The sequence below is a fragment of the Ornithorhynchus anatinus genome, chromosome 5 (genome assembly GCF_004115215.2).
Source record: "Ornithorhynchus anatinus isolate Pmale09 chromosome 5, mOrnAna1.pri.v4, whole genome shotgun sequence".
Lineage (NCBI taxonomy): Eukaryota > Metazoa > Chordata > Mammalia > Monotremata > Ornithorhynchidae > Ornithorhynchus > Ornithorhynchus anatinus.
The window spans coordinates 38751565-38771639 of NC_041732.1; the positions used below are offsets into that span (position 1 = coordinate 38751565).

The 20075-nt window shown below is 42.9% G+C and overlaps 1 protein-coding gene across 1 annotated transcript in view; it reads left to right on the forward strand.

The window, feature by feature from the left end:
• The first annotated feature begins 1297 nt into the window (after positions 1–1297).
• Positions 1298–20075, forward strand: part of LOC100680785 (disintegrin and metalloproteinase domain-containing protein 18-like) — a 45185-nt gene continuing 26407 nt past the window's right edge. The window contains 10 exon segments of the mRNA XM_029065930.2: positions 1298–1407; positions 4216–4295; positions 6320–6375; positions 7450–7528; positions 9123–9199; positions 11196–11373; positions 12283–12351; positions 13640–13711; positions 14565–14731; positions 17243–17324. Coding sequence (XP_028921763.1) covers positions 1347–1407; positions 4216–4295; positions 6320–6375; positions 7450–7528; positions 9123–9199; positions 11196–11373; positions 12283–12351; positions 13640–13711; positions 14565–14731; positions 17243–17324 — 921 coding nt within the window. The 5' untranslated portion in view covers positions 1298–1346.

A 20075-nucleotide genomic window follows, 5' to 3' on the forward strand; every position in this document is an offset into this window, starting at 1 on the left:
CATGTCAATGGTATTTACTGAGCGCTTTACCATGTGCAAAGCACTGTTGGAAGCAGCGTGGCCTAGTGGGAAAGACCACAGACCTAGGAGTCAGAGGGCGTGGATTCTAATTCCAGCTCTGCCACATGTCTGCTGTGTAGCCTTAAGCAATTCACTTCCCTTCTCTGTGCCTCAGTTACCCCATCTGTAAATTGGGGATCAAGACGTGGGACCTGGACTGTGTCCAACCTACTTATCTTATGTGTACCCCAGCGCTTAGAACAGTGCTTGGCCCATAGTGAGCACTTAACAGTACAGAAGCATTGTGGCTTAGTGGCAAAAGCACATGCTTGGGAACCAAAGGACATAGGTTCTAATCCCTGCTCTGCCACTTGCCTGCTGTGTGACCTTGGGCAAGCCACTTGACTTCTGTGCCTCAGTTCCATCATCTGTAAAATGGGGATCAAGTCTGTGAGCCCCAGTGGGGCAGCCTCATTACCTTGTATTGACCCCAGCGCTTAGAAGAGGGCACATAGTAAGTGCTTAACAGATACCATAATTATAATGATAGGATCATTAACAAATAGCACTATTATTGTTATTGACTCGGTGATTAAGCAGTATGAGCGGTGCTGAACAGGACTAGAGGTGGTGCGTTTATGTGGGTGTGTGTGTTTTGTGGGGGGGGGTCTGAGCTGTGTGGGCGGCTGGGGGATGGGGGAAGGGTGGGGGCTGAGCCATCCGGAGGGGGAGGAGGGTCTGAGCGGTCCTGGGGGAGGTGGGGATGGGGAGGAGGGTCTGAGCGGTCCAGGGGGGAGGGGACTGAGCGGTCCTGGGGGAGGTGGAGATGGGGAGGAGGGTTTGAGCGGTCCAGGGGAGAGGGGATAGGGAGGAGGGTTTGAGCGGTCCAGGGGGGAGGGGGCTGAGTGGTCCTGGGGGAGGTGGAGATGGGGAGGAGGGTCTGAGCGGTCCAGGGGGGAGGGGGGAGGGGATGGGGAGGAGGGTTTGAGCGGTCCAGAGGGAGGTGGAGATGGGGAGGAGGGTCTGAGCGGTCCTAGGGGGGCGAGAGCTGACAGGTCCAGGGGAGAGAGGGCTGAGCGGTCCTGGGGGGGACCTGAGCCAGACAGAGAGCTCTTGGAGGGCAGGGAGTGTCACTGTTTATTGTCGTATTGTCCTTTCCCAAGAGTTTAGCACAGTGCTCTGCACCCAGGAAACGCTCAATAAATCCGACGGAATGAATGAATGAATCCGGGCGGGTCCAGGGGTTGGGGCTGTTGGGGTCGGGCGCGGGCCCAACGGGCGTCTCCCCCGGGCCGGGGTCAGGGGTCAGGGCCAGGGGCCAGGGCCGGAGCGGCGGCGGCCAAGGGATGTCCGGCCTCTGGGCGCTGCTGGCCGCCGGCCTCTTAGCCGGCCCGCTGGCCGGCCTCGGTGAGTCTCCGCCGGACCCCCGAGCCCCCAAATGCTCGTGTCCACGGGGGGCTGCCCCCCGACTTCTCCGTTTGGGTCCCCTGGGTGGGCGCCCCAAGGCTCAGGGCTGCAGCTGGGGACCCCCCTCTCCCCCCTTTCCCGTTCCTCGGAGTGGACGATGGCTCTGGGGTCAGCCGACGAGTGACCCCTCCCGGGGCAGTGACCCAACGGCCTTGATCCACCAAGGCATCCCTAGTCATTGGAGCGATGGGGAAATGATCCCAAACATCACAGGGGTTAAGGATTTAGTTAAATAGGTCAGCACAATAGCCCCCCGCCCACTTTTCTTTTCCTGGGAGTGGACGATGCCTCTGGGGTCAGCCGGCGAGTGACCTCTCTGGGGGCAGTTACCCAATGGCCTTGATCCACCAAGGCATCCCTAGTCCTTGGAGCAATGGGGAAAAGATCCCAAACATCACAGGGGTAAAGGATTTAGTTAAATAGGTCAGCACAGTAGTACCACCCCCTTCCCGTTCCGAGTGGATGATGCCTCTGGGGTCAGTCAGCAAGTGACCCCTCCAGGGGCAGTTACCCATTGGCTTTGATCCACCAAGGACATCCCTAGTCATTGGAGCGATGAGGAAAAGATCCCAAACATCACAGGGGCAAAAATTAAGTTAAACAGATGACACACCTGTTGTTCATAGAAAAAAAAAACACCCAAAACCCACACCTAGTAAATAGGTCAGCACAGAAGCACCCTCCTTCCGATTCCTGGGAGTGGATGATGCCTCTGGGGTCAGCCAGCGAGTGACTCCTCCAATGGCAGTGGCCCAACGGCCTTGATCCACCAGGGGCATTGCTAGTCATTGGAATGATGGAGAAAAGATCCCAAATATCACAGGGGTAAAAGATTCAGTTAAACGTCTGACACACCCAATGTTCACAGAAAAAACCCCCAAAACCCACACCTAGTAAATAGGTCAGCACAGTGGCACCACCCCCTCTTTCCCGTTCCTGGGAGTGGACCATGCCTCTAGGGTCAGCCAGCTAGTGACCCCTCGGGGGCAGTTAGCCAACGGCCTTGATCCACCAGGGGCATCACTAGTCGTTGGAACGATGGGGAAAAGATCCCAAACATCACAGGGGTAAAAAATTCAGTTAAACGGATGACACACCCATTGTTTATGGAAACCTCCTCCCCCAAAACCCACACCTAATAAATAGGTCAGCACAGCAGCACCCCCACTTTCCATTCCCAGGAGTGGACAATGCCTCTTGGGTCAGCCAGCGAGTGACCCCTCCGGGGGCAGTTACCCAATGACCTTGATCCACCAAGGGCATCAATAGTCATTGGAGCGATGGGGACAAGATCCTAAACATCACAGGGGTAAAGGATTTAGTTACTTAATGACACAACCATTTTTCATAGAAAAAAAACCCCAAACCCACACCTAGTAAGTAGGTCAGCACAGTAGCACCCTCCCCCTGCCCTTCCCGTTCCTGGGAGTGGACGATGGCTCTATAGTCAGCCAGGAGTGACCCCTCCGGGGGCAAGTTACTCAATGGCCTTGATCCACCAAGGGCATCAGTAGTCAATGGAGTGATGGGGAAAAGATCACAAACATGACAGGGGTAAAAAATTCAGTTAGGAGAATGACACACTCGTTGTTCATAGAAACCACCCCCCCCACACCTAATAAATAGGTCAGCACAGCAGCTCCCCCCTTCCCGTTCCTGGGAGTGGACGATGCCTCTAGGGTCAGCCAGTGAGTGACCCCTCTGGGAGTAGTTATCCAATGGCCTTGATCCACCAAGGGCATCTCTAGTCATTGGAGTGGTGGGGAAAAGATCCCAAATATCACAGGGGTAAAGGATTCAGTTAAACGGATGACACACCCACTGTTCATAGAAAAAAACCCAAAAAACCCACACCTAGTAAATAGGTCAGCAAAGCAGCATCCCTAAAGTAAATTTTGTATATTCCCTAGACTGAAAGATCCTCCTCTAGACTGGAAGCGCTTTGGGACTGGGGAAGCCCCAATTTCCCTAATCTCCCCCTACCTTGAACATCACCCTGCCTCCCTCCCTTTGCTCTCCCCCTGCCCCCCATCCCGTTCCTGCCCCACAGCATTTATATATATAAATATATATATATAATTTTATTTATTTATGTTGATGCCTGTTTACTTGTACCGATGTCTGTTTTCTCCCCTCTATCCCCCCACATGCCTCCCCCAGTCTGTAATCTTATTGTGGGCAGGGATTTTCTCTCATTATTGCTGCACTGTACTTTCCAAGTGCTTAGTACAGTACTCTGCATACAATAGGTGCTCAGTAAATACGATTGAATGAATGAATGTCTTCCTACTCTCCCAACCCCTTAGTACAGTGTTCTGCACACAGTAAATGCTCAGTAAACACTACTGATTGAATATTTGTTTTAGAGATCATCAATCAGGTCAACTACAATTTTACCTGTGGATAACCGGTGGGCAACATTTACTATCAGAACCTTTCTAGGTCTTCCTAATAGTTTCTAAGTGAAAGAGGGTCAATTACTTTGTTAAAGCAGATCACTCGACTACTGAGGAAACTGGAGGTATAAGCCGAGACCTAGGAAGTGAGTAGAAATGGCATGTTTCAGAGGAGACCAAGGAGACGAATGATTAAAAAGAATATGCGTTTGATGAAGTCCAGAAGAAGATTCTTCTGGAGAATTGGGATTTGGAGCTCTTTGTGGGGGCTAAGAAAATGGGAGGGACATCATTGCAGTTGTATGAGGTGAATGCACAAACAGAAACGGTAATGAATTTTTCCTTACTGCAGATTCTCAGCAAAAACTTCTGCATATTACAGTTCCACAGAAGATTTCGTCCAACATAAGTGAAGAATCAGAACTGAAATATGTAATTAAGACTTTTTTAATGGTTAATATAGAGAGGGAAATGTTTTGGGTACTTCATTTTGTAATTAATAACAATCTTGATTCTACCCATTTGCCAGTATTTCTATTTTGATAAAAATATAAATCTTTGATTCTAAATTTTCTTAGGGAGGAAACTTTCTGAAATAGCAATGGACAAAGCAAGTTCAAAAATCCCACCACACTAATAGATCGTTCGTGTTAACAGACAAACTAGGGTAAAGGCCCTCTTGACTGTCAGGAGAGGAAGACAGCTGTTTTGAGTTCCCTGACACGCCAACCGTCATCCCCAGCTTGCTTACTTTCCTTCTCTTCAGAGATCCTTATGACAACATGAAGCAGTGTGGCCTAGTAAATAGAGCATGGGCCTAGGAGTCAGAAAGACCTGGATTCTAACACTGGCACCGTCAATCATCTGCTGTGTGACCTTGGACAAGTTATTTAGCTTCTCTGTGCTTGAGTTACCTCATCTGTAAAATGGGGATTAAGATTGTGAGCCCCATGTGGGATATGGACTGTGTCCAATCTGATTACCTTGTATCTACCCCAGTGCTTATTACTGCACCTGGCACAGAGTAAATGCTTAACGAATACCATTTAGAAAAACAAAAAACCCCTCCTGGATTACATGTGCCAGTCCCCATCCTGAACTGCAACAGGGGGCAGCTTGAAGCTGGAGGAAACAAAAAATCTGCTTTGAAATAATTAGATTGAATGGGCCACACTGGCATTTATTGTTATACTAATGTAGCTCTCTGGGACATACCAGCTTACTTTTTTCTCTGCTCATTCCCTCGTTCTTACTTTATACAGTGGTAAATCTCCAAAGTCCCCCTCCCTTAAAAGTAGGGGTCCCTTTAGGAAAATTCCCCCAATTAGATCTACTCTAGGTATGACTGGCTGTACTTTGCTAGTTCATCTCTGGGCCTTGACTGGGGAACATAGGTGTTCTGATTCGAAGACTCCTGTTGGCACTTGTAGAAAGGTAGGACAGTAAGTTCCTTGTCACATGAGTCACCTTGCTAGATCTCGCTGCCACTCACAGCAAGAAATTAAGCACTTAGTACAGTGTTTTGCACACAGTAAGCACTCATTAATACAGTTGAATGAATGAATGTTATACAGTGACCTGATATCACCTGACTCCTTTTTTTAATGATATTTATTAAACGCTTACTTTGTGCCAGGCACTGTACTAAGCACTGGGGTTGATAACAAGCCCATAAGGTTGGACACATTCAATGTTCCAAATGGGGCTAATAGTCTTAATCCCCATTTTACAGATGAGGTAATTGATGCACAGAGAAGTTGTGACCTGCCCGAGGTCACATAGCAGACAAAGTGCTGGGGCCAGAATTAGAACCCAGGTCCTCTGACTCCCAGGCCTCTTTCCATTAGACCATGCTGCTTCTCTACTTGTCCCTGTCTTTTCCACCTGGTACCTACCTGCCTTTTTAAAAATTTATTTGTCCCTTTCTCCTTAGTTTGTGCTGCTACTACATAAGTTCCAGGGTTTTGGGAGAGCAGAGTGAGATGGGGAACAAGTGTGGGAGGTGGGGAGAAGTTTTTAGTTTTCTTAGGGCAAGTTGGGAGAATTTTTAAAAGTTGTCCAGAAACAAGAGCTGGCTGTAGCCATTAAGTTTCTGTGTAGAAGAGGCAGCCACATTTGGCAAGTTTGCTGGTGGAAGTAGATGTTTTCCTCCGTATGCATAATTAGGTTCTCAGTTTCCTGTTGAACAGAGAAAATACATTAAAACTGGTAATAGAGAATTACAAATGTCTTCTCTGCTTTTGTTTTGATCAAGTATTTCTAGCTAACTCTTGGTGTTAATGTGATCTCTAAACCATACAATAGTACTAAATTCATTTTGGAAAAAAAATTCAGATCCAATAGAGATATTTTAGTTGAACTCAAAGCACAATTCATATTGAAGTAATTAAATTTGCATTACAGTTGGGAGAAAGTTGTATATTATTCTCATCCTGTCTCCCTGGGTTCTTTTATAGGTGAGCTATGTCATTGAGATAGAAGGCAAACAATACACCTTGCATCTTAAGCAACAGTGAGTGATTGCTTTGGAAAGTCTTTTGGCAGTAATTTAACTGTTCTTATTTTTTAGTTTAACTTTAAGGAAGGTGTGAGTCCTCTCATATCTATTTTATTCTTAGATTTCAAATCTGGCCTGGGCTTAGGAAACTAAACAATTAGATGGGGCATGTTACCCTCCATGCTTTACCAAGCCACTTGTAAGAGGCTTGACCTAGTCCTCTGATCAATCAATCATTCAACGGTATATCTTGAGCGCTTACAGTGTGCAGAGCACCTTACTGAGCACTTGGGAGAGTACAATATAACAGAGTTGGTAGATATATTCCCTGCCCACAGTGATGTTTCAGTCAGTCAGTCAATCCTATATATTGAGCTCTTACTGTGTGCAGAGCACTATACTAATATAAATATATCATTATGAATGATAACATAAATTAATAAAATAAATACTTTAAATGAATAAATTACGGATATGTTCATATGTGCTCTGGGGATGGTACTTATTTCCTAGACTCTGCAGGCTCTTATGCACTGAGTCTGGAGAAGGAGATTAGGATTCATTCATTCATTCATTCATTCATATTTATTGAGTGCTTACTGTGTGCAAAGCACTGTACTAAGCACTTGGGAGAGTCCAGTATTACAACAAACACACATTCCTGGCCACAATGAACTCAGAGTCTAGAGGGGGAAGGCAGATATTAATATAAATGAATAGATAAATAAAGTACAGATATATACCACCCCCCAATATCTCTTCCAGCCACACCTCACTCAGATAAAGTCTTTGAAGGCCAGGAATATGTCTTTTACTTTTGTTGTACTTTCTCAAGCATTTGCAACAGTACTTTGTACTCAGTGGGCACATGGTAAATGCCGTGACTGCTTCTACTCTCTCCAGGAGGTATGGTTGAGACAGATGGCAGAGGGTTTTATATGATGCTTAATGCACCTCCCTACACACCACCTTTCTTGCCAATCACTCTCTGGGATCTTTGCAAAGCCAGTCCGAATTTTGAGCATGTATCCCGGGGAGGAAGAAGCACATATTTGTCAAACTTGAATTTTATTTTCTTTTTATTAATAGAGCATTTTTGCCCCAGGATTTCATGGTTTATACCTACAGCAAAGAGGGATCTTTGCATTCGGATTTCCCAAATGTTAAGGTAAGACTGGGGCTGTATAACATATATGTATTCTCTTGCTTTTCTTATTTAGAGTTTCACCATTGCTAAAGAGAAGGAGTTGCATCCTGGCAGAAGTTTACAGTAGGCTCCATGACCCAACCTCATGCTTGCACACAGCACTTCCTTCTGGTACTATAATAATAATAATTTTAGCATTTGTTAAGTGTTTTACCATGTTCCAGACACTGTGCTAAATGCTGGGATGGATACAAGCAAATCAGGTTGGACACAGTCCCTGACCCACATGGAGATTTCACTCTTAATCCCCATTTTACAGATGTGGTAATTGAGGTGCAGATAAGTGAAGTGACTTACCTGATGTCACACAGCAGACAAGTGGTAGAACTGGAATTGGAACCCATGACCTTCTGACTCCCAGGTCTGGGCTCTATCCACTACGCCATCTGGATAGATTGTGTTGTTTGAAGAACATTGCTCAATTCTGCCTTTGTGTTTTAGCTAAAGCCCACATTCTGGCAGAATTGAGTATATTCATTTCACTTAAATATTTAGTTTAAGAATATTCAAAGTGGTAATAATAATAACAATTATTATTTTTTATTGTTTTAGCAATAACAACATGATTTTAAAAATCTAACATCAAGAGAAACAGTGTGGTCTAGTGGTTGGAGCATGTCCTGGGAGTCAGAAAGTCCTGGGTTCTAATTCCCACTTGCCCAGTCACAGAGCAAGCAAGTGGCAAAGTCACTTTACTTCTCTGTACCTCAGTTACTTCATCTATAAAATGGGGATTAAGACTATGAGCCCCAATTGGGACAGGGACTGTGTCCAAACTGATTAGCTTGTATCTACCCAAGTGCTTAGTAAAGTGCCTAGCACAGAGTAAGCACTTAACAAATGCCACAATTATTATTAGTATTGCCTTGAGTAGCTGCTTTCAGAAGTGGGACTTGAGCCACAATTAGAGTAGTTGAATTCTAAAATGGGTAACTTGTTAAATAAATATTTCACTTCAAATACTTTTGCCTTAACTTCATAATTAGACATAGAAAACCTCTTTAAAACAAATTTGAGGGGAATAATTCAGTTACATTGGAGCTCTTTGTGCAGAAGATTTTGAAGTATGAATTTCACAATGGACTGCCAGAAAACTTTAGAATACAAAAATTTCAAAGGTATACTCAAAGCTCATAAATGCTATTCATCATCTACTCTTATGGAATTGATGAGAAAACTAATATTTTTTAAAAAATCGATATTCTGGGATCAATATCTTCGGTCACCTCCACCCCAAAGAGAAAACACACCCTGCTCTTATAGTCTTTAAATTTCAATGGATATATGCCAAGGAGACTGTAAACATGAGTTCTATTTATATACAAGTGATTTCCAGTGACCTGAAACTATCCATAGATGTTCAGAAGTATGAGTGCTTAGTACATGCAGAGTATTGCACTAAGCACTTGGGAGACAACAATACAAAAGAATTAGTGGACAAGTCCTCTGTCCATAACGAGCTTACAGTCTAGAGGAGGGAAATCAGGAGAGTGTTTAGAAAGTCCTATTTATTTTGAAATAATCCATTTGTATGTTTTTTTGTTTTTGTTTTTAGATGCAGTGTCACTTCCAAGGAAATGTTGCAGGTTTCCCCAATTCTCTTGTGACTCTCAACACCTGTTCTGGACTCAGGTCATGACATATTCTAGCATGATCAAGTTTGAAGGCCTTGGGAATCCCATGCTACTACTGACCCTTGCAATTGAACAGCATGCAAACCAGGGAGAGAGAAAGGGAAAGGAAGGGGGTGTATAGCGTTTACATTTTCTACCTCCCTCACTTCCAGTGAGAGATTTAATTCCTTCAGCTGCTTGGGTGCTTATTCCTTCTGCTAAGTCACTGGGAGAGAGACTGCAGTTAACCTAGCACTGGAGTAGTAGCCTACACCTAATTTATCCTTCTAACTCCATGCCCCTCTTCCCTGTCTAATACATTGAATGTGACAGTGGCTATAGTAGAAGAAGAAGACCCATGGGTAAGATGTGTGGGGTAATCAGCTGTAGCAGTACTGCCTACAGTCTCTCTATAACCAAATTAGGCAGTTGGAGTAGAAGGGAATTGTCCAAAAAGCCATTCCTGATCCCCTCATGCATGGTTAACAGAATTGAAAGGAAAAACCAAGAAATAAACAAGAACACTATTTACATCAATCAATCATTCATATTTATTGAGCACTACTGGGTACAGAGCACTGAACTAAGTGCTTGGGAGAGTACAATGCAACAGGGTTGGAAGACATGTTCCAAGCAGCGTGGCTCAGTGGAAAGTGGAGTCAGAGGTCATGGGTTTGAATCCCGGCTCTGCCACTTGTCAGCTGTGTGACTGTGGGCAAGTCACTTAATTTCTCTGTGCCTCAATTACCTCATCTGTAAAATGGGGATTAAGACTGTGAACCTCACGTGGGACAACCTGATTACCTTGTATCTACCCCAGCGCTTAGAACAGTGCTCTGCACATAGTAAGCGCATAACAAATACCAACATTATTATGTTCTTTGCCCACAAGGAGCTTACAGTCTAGGGAGGAGACAGGCCTTAAAATAAATTGTGTATATGTATGTAAGTGCTGAGAGGTTGAGAGTGGGGTGAATAAAGGATATAAATCCAAGTGTAAGGGAGAGGGAGTAGGGGACATGAGAATTTAGTCAGGGAAGGCCTCTTGGAGGAGATATGCTTTAATTAAGGCTTCGAAGGTAGAGAGGGCAATTGTTAATTATCTGTGAAGGGAAAGGGAGTTCCAACCAGAGGCTGGATGTGGGCAAGAAGTTGGGAGTGAGATAAGACAAGATCGAAGTACAGGGAGTAGGTTAGTATTAGGGAAGTGAAGTAAATGTGCATAAATGGTTCACCTCAGGACAAGGGAAAGGGATGAGTGCTCAGATATGCTCTCCTGGATGTAGAAACAGATATAAAGGGGAGAAACAGAGAGACCTTATCTTGATGATGTTGTTTTGTTTTGGTCTGTTTTACTTTGCTATCTCCCCCATTTAGATTGTGAGCCCGTTATTGGGCAGGGATTGTCTCTATCTGTTGCCGAATTGTACATTCCAAGTGCTTAGTACAGTGCTCTGAACATAGTAAGTGCTCAGTAAATACTATTGAATGAATGAATGAATGAGCATGACCAGTGCATAGTGGATAGAGCATGGACCTGGGGGTCAGAAGGACATGGCTTCCAGTCCCAGCTCCACTACTTATCTGTTGTGTGACCTTGGGCAAGTCACTTCACTTCCCTGGCCCTCAGTTACCTCATCTGGAGAATGGTAAGAGGGAGATGGGGTGATAAACAGAGGGTGTTATGGGGTCAAGGGAGGGGTTTTTTTAGGTTGGGCTATTTGGGCATACTTGAAAGCAGTAAGGATGGAGTCATTGGAAAGTGAGTATAGGGATGGAGAAAGAGAAAAGGAATGTGAGAAAGGGATAGAAATGGTATAGAAAGTTGGAGGTGGGGCCTGAGTGGGGTGGGGTGAGGTGGATAAATAGCAGCGAGTAATTACAGTATGTAGAAGAGGCAGATGTTGTGTACTTCAAATGAAAAGAAGCCTAACCTAGTCCAAGTAAATTAGAAAATAATCCTGTTTCTCATTAAGAGATACTTGTTGACCATTTCCAATTTGTTTGATTTGCAGGGGATTACTGCAGTTTGAAAATAAGAGTTATGGAATTGAACCATTGGAAAATGCGGCAGGATTTGAGCATCTTGTTTATCAAGTAAAGAATGAAAATGCCAAAATTCCCCTCTTATCAGAAAACAACACGGAAAGCAGGTATAAGGAATCTTCCTACAAAGTTCATATAAGTGAGGAAGTAAGTATCAACATTTTTTTTTTTACTATGACTAATACTTAAGTGCATGTAGAGAAATGTTGAACTATCCTATGAGTTGTTAGATGGTAATCTAAAATGTTTGTATATTTGGTTTCCTGAGGTTTTAAGAGTTTAGAGTGTTTCATGTTATTTTTCAGTATTGTAGTTCAGGACTCTGTGGAAAAATGAATTATTGAATTTGTAGGAAGAAAGGGCCCTTTCCCAATTAAGCCTTCTTTTCCCCAGCTTCTTCTTCCTTCTGCATCATCTGTGCATGTGGATCTGTTGCCGACTTGTTCATTCCAAGCGCTTAGTACAGTGTTCTGCACATAGTAAGCGCTCAATAAATACTATTGAATGAATGAATGAATGCCCTTTGGGCATTTGGTATTCACCCACCATCAACCCTACAACACGGATATACATATGCACTGCTGCAAACTTGTTGGTCCACGAAGCCAACTTTTCAATTTTATGGGGTGGATCAGTCCGAGTAAGGGAGATCTTCATATATTACAGGCCAAAGAAATTTTTTTAGGCCTAAACCTTATTTTTTGAACTATTTGTTATGTTACCCCTTATTTACCACATTTCTGGTAACCCTGTTACTGATGCCCACTCTCTGCTACAGCTCAAAAACCCCAGAGGTAGAGAACCAACAAATGTAAATTAGATTCCTTCATGAAAACAGATTTCTATCATCACTCAAAGGATAATAGAAATGAGATTGTGCTCTTCCTAGTATTTTGGATGTCTGATTTTTTCAGCTTCTGAGGATGAAGACATGTTCTTTTGTCCTGGCTGATGAAATTTAGGGATTGAATATTCCTTATAGTGAAATTGTCCCAGACTGTCTCAAAATAATACATTTTTGAAAAACCTTCAGCATTCTTATTGTATGATTTTCAGGAAGACCAAACCGGTTCAAGATTATTGACTCGGTATCTGGAAATGCATATTATAATGGACAAAGCTTTGGTATGTCTTAATTTTTGTTCTTTTTAAATATCTCATATTTATCTCAAACTCACTTTTAGAGATATAACAATCCCCTTCTAATTAGAATGTTCAAATTTAAAAATTTAATCAGTAAAACAGTTTATTAATTTGTCTCCGGGTGTACTTACATGCCCATGATCACTAGCCTGCAGTGAGATTTGAGGTGTGGGTTAAGACATGAAAGACTGCAGCCATATTACTCTTGTCTCCATGTCCTAGTTGAAAACTTGATACTTGAGAATAAGGGCAGGCAAGTAGCATGCTCAGCTATCATTTGGGGCATTGTCCTGGGATCTCAGAAATCTCCCTAAAAATTCCCAAATTCCAGAAATTTTCTGTGCTTTATAAATGTTTTGGGGAGGCACAGCTCCAAAACATTAATCTAATCCCTGAAGCACAAACAGGTATAGAACTCCCAGAAACTTTTGGGATATCTAAGTCCTCTCTCAGGGCCATTTTTGAGTTGTCCAAGGTCAACCTAGACCAGCTACAGAGCTCAGAAATTCTGAGGTAAGTCCCCCATTCCCTGTCCCACGGTTAAAGGGGTATGATGTAATCGATTGAGGCTAGAGTAGCATACCCATATTTCAAAAAATCTCCTATTGGGGACCCCTTGTTCATGCCCTTTCCCACAACTGGAACTTCCTCCCCTATAAAATCCACCAGGCCAGAATTTTCCCCAGTTTCAAAGCCTTTCTGAAATCCCACTTCCTCCAGGAGACATTCTCTGATTAATTTTCTTCTCTCTGAGTCATACCCTCCCAACTACCACCTCAGCACTTACGTACTTGCAGCCACCTATACAACTTAGCTAGTATTGATTTTACATGCTCTGCTATTTGAACCCTTATTCACCTTTACAGTCTCTTGATTTAATCAGTCCTATCGCTCTCTTTTCTCATAATTGCAAATACTTTTGTGACAGACTCCCCCAATAGTTTGAAACTCCTTGGGGGCAGAGATTCTATCTTGACCTTGATTGAACTCTTCCAAGTGTTCCATACAGTGCTCTGCATAGCAAGGTACTGAATAAATATTCTGGATTGATTCTGAAGTGAGAATCGCAGTTTAACCATGTAGAATTATAATCTGCATAATCCCATCCTTGTACTATCAAAAAAATAAAGTTTTGTTGACCTCTGGTGGGCAAACTGTACATCTTCTACACTGCTGGAGCTGATGATAGACACAACTGGACCCAATTTCATTTAAATAATGTGACACTAATGATATGCAATTCTATCTGAAAAGTTATTCTGTTTTTCAGTTTGATTACATGGGCTCTGATATGGTGGTTGTAACCCAGAAAGTCGTCCAGATTATAGGCCTGGTTAATGCAGTAAGTTTTTTAACCTTTATATTTAATTCTTCATTGTAAGAGCTAATCTGTATGGTATGATTTAGGGTTGGTAAACTGACCCAAGGTTTCTAAGGGCTACATCCCCATGCTATCATTCAACCAAAATCAGAAGATTTCTCCAGCTGGCCAGGAATACGGGATTTATGGGTTTGGTCTATGGATCCCAAACTATTAATGAAAAGATAGGTGGATTCCCTGCATCTCCTCTCATCAAAAGAACCCTGAGCTCTACCTGAATGCTCTTCAAACCATTCCAGCTAAATCAGAGAGAGGCCAATCAAGCCCTCAGACTTCTCACTGGCTGTGGATTCACCTGGGCTTTGCCTCTCATGGCAGACTATGCCCTGTGGAGATCATTGTCACAATAAGGCCAGCCTTCTTGGGTAGTCAACTCCTTGCCTTGCTTCTTGCCTCTATTAGTAAATACAAGAAAGCTGGCTCATACCTGCCTTCTCTATGACTTCTCCAAAGATGCTGCATTGGTAATGGATTTTAAAAGAATCAGCATAGTCTAGTGGATAGAGCACGAACCTGGGAGTCAGAAGGACCTGGATTCTAATTCCAGTTACACTGCTTGTCTGCTTGGTGATCTTGTGGGAATCACTTAAACTTCTCGTTGCCTCAGTGACCTCATCTGTAAAATGGGCATTAAGACTGTGAGCTCCATATGGGACAGGGACTGTGTCCACCCTGATTAGCTTTATCTACCCCAGCACTTAGCACATTGCCTGGTACAATGCCTAACAAATACTAGAACTATCATAATTGCTTTTAAGAATCAAAAGTAGCCTTGAAAATTACTTCAACACATTCCTGTTATGTTTTGTTTTAGATGTTTACCCCATTCAACATGACTGTTGTACTGTCTTCATTGGAGTTCTGGACAGATAAAAATAAAATATCCACCATCGGAGAGGCTGATGAATTACTACAAAGATTTTTGAAGTGGAAGCATGACTACCTCGTCCTCCGGCCCCATGATATGGCATATTTGCTTATGTAAGTACAGTGCAGCCTATTGCATTGAGACCATCACATTCTATGTCATATACATCTTAACAAAATAAGGTCCAGGGTTTGCCGTCATGTGACCTGAAAACTTAGGGCAGGACAATTAAAAAAAAAAAAGGTTGACTTAAGCAGCTTAATTTCTAAAACAGGTAGAATTGGTTGCTAATTAAATGAAAAAAAATCTTATTTTTCTAGGAGGCCTTCTATCTTTGTTTTGCTGCCTATTTCTAACATCTATGATCACCTTCTGAAAAGACTCTTCTAGTACCAGGGATGAAGTAGCATATGCTTCTTGCAGCAACATAAAGCCTCTGTGGTTACCTTGGATTTCCATCTAGAAAAATAAGTCTGATCTTAGGAAGACAGAGAAAGACTTGGAATGAGGAGCAACATGGCTTAGAGAGAAGCAGCATGGCTTAGGGGGTAGGTCACAGGTCTGGGAGACAGAAGGACCTGGGTTCTAACACTAGCTCCACCATATGTCTGCTGTGTGACCTCAGGCAAGTCACTTCCCTTCTCTGTGCCTCAGTTACCTTATCTGTAAAATGGGGATGAGAGTGTAAAACCCCATGTGGGACAGGGACTGTGTTCAAGCTGATTAACTTGTATCTACCCCAGCGCTTAGAAAAGTGCTTGGCACATAGTAAGCACTTAAGTATTATTATTATTATTATCATTGTTTGATCAATATTTCTGGATGAAAGAAACTGGAAGTATTGTTAGTTGAATGTTTGATAAGGGAGGCCTTCAGCAATGTTAATACTCTTAATTTGTCAGGCTATAGTTAGCCGGACTATTGAATGTTTGTCGAGTATATGGTGATCATCTTTTCTGTGGGTGAAGGGGACGAGGCCTTTAGAGAGTAAAGCTTCTAGGGGCCTGGCTGAAAAGGAGGAACAAGAAAGGAGAGTAGAGAGAGGGAGACAGAAATTGAAAAAAGGTTGAAGGAGACCATGGGGTTTGAGGGAAGAAGAGGAAGAATGAGCCAAGTGGTGGCAGACAAGTGTACATAAATACGTATACACAACCAAGTACCAGTGCCACTCTGAAAGCATTGGGACCAAGGGGGTCAAACAGTTAGCTTTTTTGGGCTCCCCTTCCCTTGCTGAAATAAGGGAGCGACTTGGAAGTTGGAGCCATGGCTGCCTCTTGTTCCCTGCCTCAGTGGGAAATGGCAGGTGAAGCCCAGGCTGGGAGCAGAAAAAGGATGGTCAGGACCTAACTTGGCCTCAGCCCAGAGCCTGGAATAGGCGATCCAGCTCTTATCCTGCCCTGATTTAAGCAGGGAACAGACTCTCCACCAAATCCTCACTGGTGTCTCTCTCTAGGTGTCTTTGTTAACCCCTTTCTGTCCTGGCTCTCTTTCTCTACCACCTCGAGCCTGTTTGTGTATCTGTCTCTTATTTTCACCAACGCCTACCTTCCTGGGAGCCCCTTGTCAAGTTAGCCCTCACACTTGAAATAATCATCTACCACCCATGTGTGTTACACACGCAGTGTGTTACCACCCTGTCCCCCAGCAGCAGCAGCAGCAGCTACAGTAGGTAGACAAGATGTGAATCATCAAGGCCAGGAGGGTTCACACCCTTTGTGCCTCTCTCTTTCGTATTTACCTGTTGCTGCTACCTCATGTTGAGCTTCGTTCCACTGCTCATTCATTCACTCATTCATTCAGTTGTATTTATTTATTGAGCACTTACTGTATGCAAAGCACTGTACTGAGAGTTTGGGACAGTACAATCTAACAAACAAACACATTCCTGCCCACAACAAGCTCACAGTCTAGAGGGGGAGAGAGACATTAATATAAATAAATGAAAAGATAAATTACAGATATATATATGTGCTGTGGGGACAGGAGGGAGGATGATTGAAGGGGCATTTAAGTGGTATGCAAAAGGGAGTGGGAAAAGAGGATAGGAGGGCTTAGTCAGGGAAGATTTCATGGAGGAGATGTGCCTTCAATAAGATTTTGAAGTGGGGGAGAGCAATTATCTGTCTGAAATGAGGAGGGAGGGTATTCCAGGTCAGAGGTCTGATGTGGGTGAGAGGTTGGCGGTGAGATAGACGTGATCAAGATACAGTGAGAAGATTAGCATTAGAGGAATGAAGTGTGCTGGCTGGGTTTTATAGGAGAGCAGTGAGGTGAGGTAGGAGCGGGCAAGGTTATTAGGTGTTTTTGAAGCCAATGATGAGGAGTTTTCGTTTGACACGGAGGTAGATGGGCAACCACTGGAGTTTTTTGAGGAGTGGTCTTCCATCTATCCAGCTAAAATCAGACCCTTAAAGTGAATCACTGAACAGTTTTTGAGTAGTGGGAAAGGGGACTGAAATTTGGAGCTTCTTAACACAGCCAAATGATGGAACAGCTATAGAAAGATGCTTAGCATTTACAATTTGGGGGAGGAGTGAAAATGATTATAAGAAAAGCCTGATTAAATTTTCAACATTTTATGACAAATTCCTTTCCGAATAATACAGTTTATTTTTGTTGTTCAGCTACAGGGATCATCCTAATTATGTGGGTGCAACTTTTCCTGGAAAAATGTGCCATAGGAAGTATGCTGCAGGAATTGCTCTGGTATGGAATTGAACCTTCCTACAATTTAAAACACTCATGATATATTTCATATACATATATATATATGTATATATACATATATATATATAAAAGTGTATATATAAACTTTTCCCTTTTTTGAATATAGGAAAAAGGGAAAAAGTCCCATGGAATCAAAGACAACAGGTAAATGCAGTTACTCCAGCAAATACTCAAATAGGCAGGCAAATACTGCATGTCTTCATTAATGATAAAGCTAGGTGACATGGATAGGGTATATGTAAATATAAATTTAGAGAACATTTTCATAGGTAATTGAAATTTTCAGATATAATTTTTTACATGAATCTCACAAGCAATGGAACCTAAATAATTCTTTTGTTCTGGTATCATTCCATCTTATAAAAGCCATTTTTGTATTTATAGGTTTAGTTTCAACACTGTTGTACAGGCCCCTTAAATAGCAAGGATGGATGGACTAAGAGACTCATGCTAGCCATCCCAACGGCTGAAAGGAGAAGTCCCTTCTACTCGTTGTCAATACTTGCGTGAACAGAAGGGAGAAGAGGCTGCCACATATCAGCTGTGTGGACTGCTCAGTTCCCTGAGACTTAAATTCTCAGACAAAATATTAACAAATCAGCAAGAAATATGTAAATGTAGTCTTCTTAAATTATAGTGTTTTAGAATAAATTATAAGTGATGCAATGGAATTTAGAATGTTAGTTTAAATCCATGACACCTAGCTTTTCAATGAATGAAGGCATGGAGTATTTGCCTGCCTATCTGAATATTGGTGGGAGTAACTGCATTTACATGTTGTCTTTGATTCCATGGGACTTTTTCCCTTTCTACTAGAGCCTAGAATAGGGAAGGAGTCTATGGCCAAGGTGGATCCAGTATCAGCCATCCCATTTATGCTTGTCCATCAAAACTTGAACACTTAGTTCTGCCATTCTATGTTTCGGCTAGAACATTGTTTGGTAGGAATTTTTCTTCCAACAGCATGAGCCTGCCTAGGTACAGCACGCCATAGTGTTGGAAGAAGTGGCTTGTAAAGATGCATGCATGTGGTGTCAGAATGGGTGAGTACTTCAGGTGTGTTCTCCTCAAAGCGGAGTTATGCAAAAACAGTAGGCTGCCCTAGCTGAGATGCAGCAGCAAATGTGACATTAAATTAGACGTTAAACTGAGCCAAGTCAGAAGTGATGGGGCCTGGGAGTCAGAGGTCCTTGGTTCTATTCCTCGTTCTTCCACTAGTCTGTTATATGATCTTGGGCAACTCACTTAATTTCTCTGGGTCTCAGTTTCCTCGTTTTACAGATGAGGAAATACCCATTTTCCTTCCATCTTAGACTGTGACATTAAGAAATAATAGACCGGGAAATAAATAGTGAGGGAAACCTGATGTAGAGAGCCAACTATCATCTGAGAACCACGTGGCCTAATGGAAAGAGCATGGGTCTGGGAGTCAGAGGACTTGGGTTCTAATCTTGGCTTTGACACTTGCTTGCTGTTTGACTTCGGGTAGTTTGCTTTAATTTTCTGGGCTTCAGTTACTTCATCTGGTTTTTTTTCATCATATTTAAGTGCTTACTATGTGCCAGGCACTGTACTAAGTGCTGGGGTAGATACAAGTTAATCAGGTTGGATATAGCCGATATCTCACATGGGGCTTACAATCTTAATCATTTTACAGATGAGGTAACTGAGGCACAGAGAGGTTAAGTGACTTGCCCAAGGTCACACAATAGAAGAGTGGTGCATCTGGGATTAGAACCCAGCCCCTTATGACTCCCAGACCTGTGCTATGTCCAATAGGCCATGCTGCTTCTCTGCTTTTCTAAACTACAAGCTCGCTGGGGACTGGGAATGTGTCCGTTTATTGTTAAATTGAATAATAATAATAATGATGGTATTTGTTAAGCACTTACTATGTGCAAAGCACTGTTCTAAGCGCTGGAGAGGATACAAGGTGATCAGGTTGTCTCACGTGGGGCTCACAGCCTTAATCCCCATTTTACAGATGGGGTAACTGAGGCACAGAGAAGTTAAGTGACTTGCCCAAAGTCACACAGCTGACAAGTGACTGACCCGGGACCTGAACCCATGACCTCTGACTCCCAAGCCTGTGCTCTTTCCTTTGAGCCACGCTACTTCTCTGATTACTTGGTACAGCGTTCTGCACACAGTAATCACTCAATAAATATGAGTGACCAACAGTCTGAATATTAAATGGATATTAAAGATGCATTCTTCTTTCTGCTTAGAACCCCATGTGGAATAGGAACTGTACCCAACCTGATTACCTCGAATCTACTCCAGTGCTTAGCCTAGCGCTTGGCACATAGGAAATACTTGAATGAATGCCACTAATGAAATTAAATCTGTAAAACTTAAATCTCCCATTGAGTTCCACTAAAAAGAGCATGCATTAATAGGGGAGAGCCTAAAGAGAAAGGCTGTAGGCATCCCGACTGGGAAATGACTCTAGGTATATTTAGAATTGAAGTACCTCCAAAATTGCTTTATTTCAAATGTAGTGAGTTTTATGCAAATATTCATTCTGGGAACCATTTAAAAGTCAGCTATTAGTGATTTTCGATTATTGCAATCTTCATTCTCTATGGTATGGATACTTTAAAGTACACCATTCAGTAGGGGTATCCAAACAAAAAGGAAACATATGGTGAAATATGATTGTAAATGATTGGTAGGAACAAAAATATTTTAGTAGTTTATTTTGGTGCTTGTAAGTTTCTTTTCTAACTA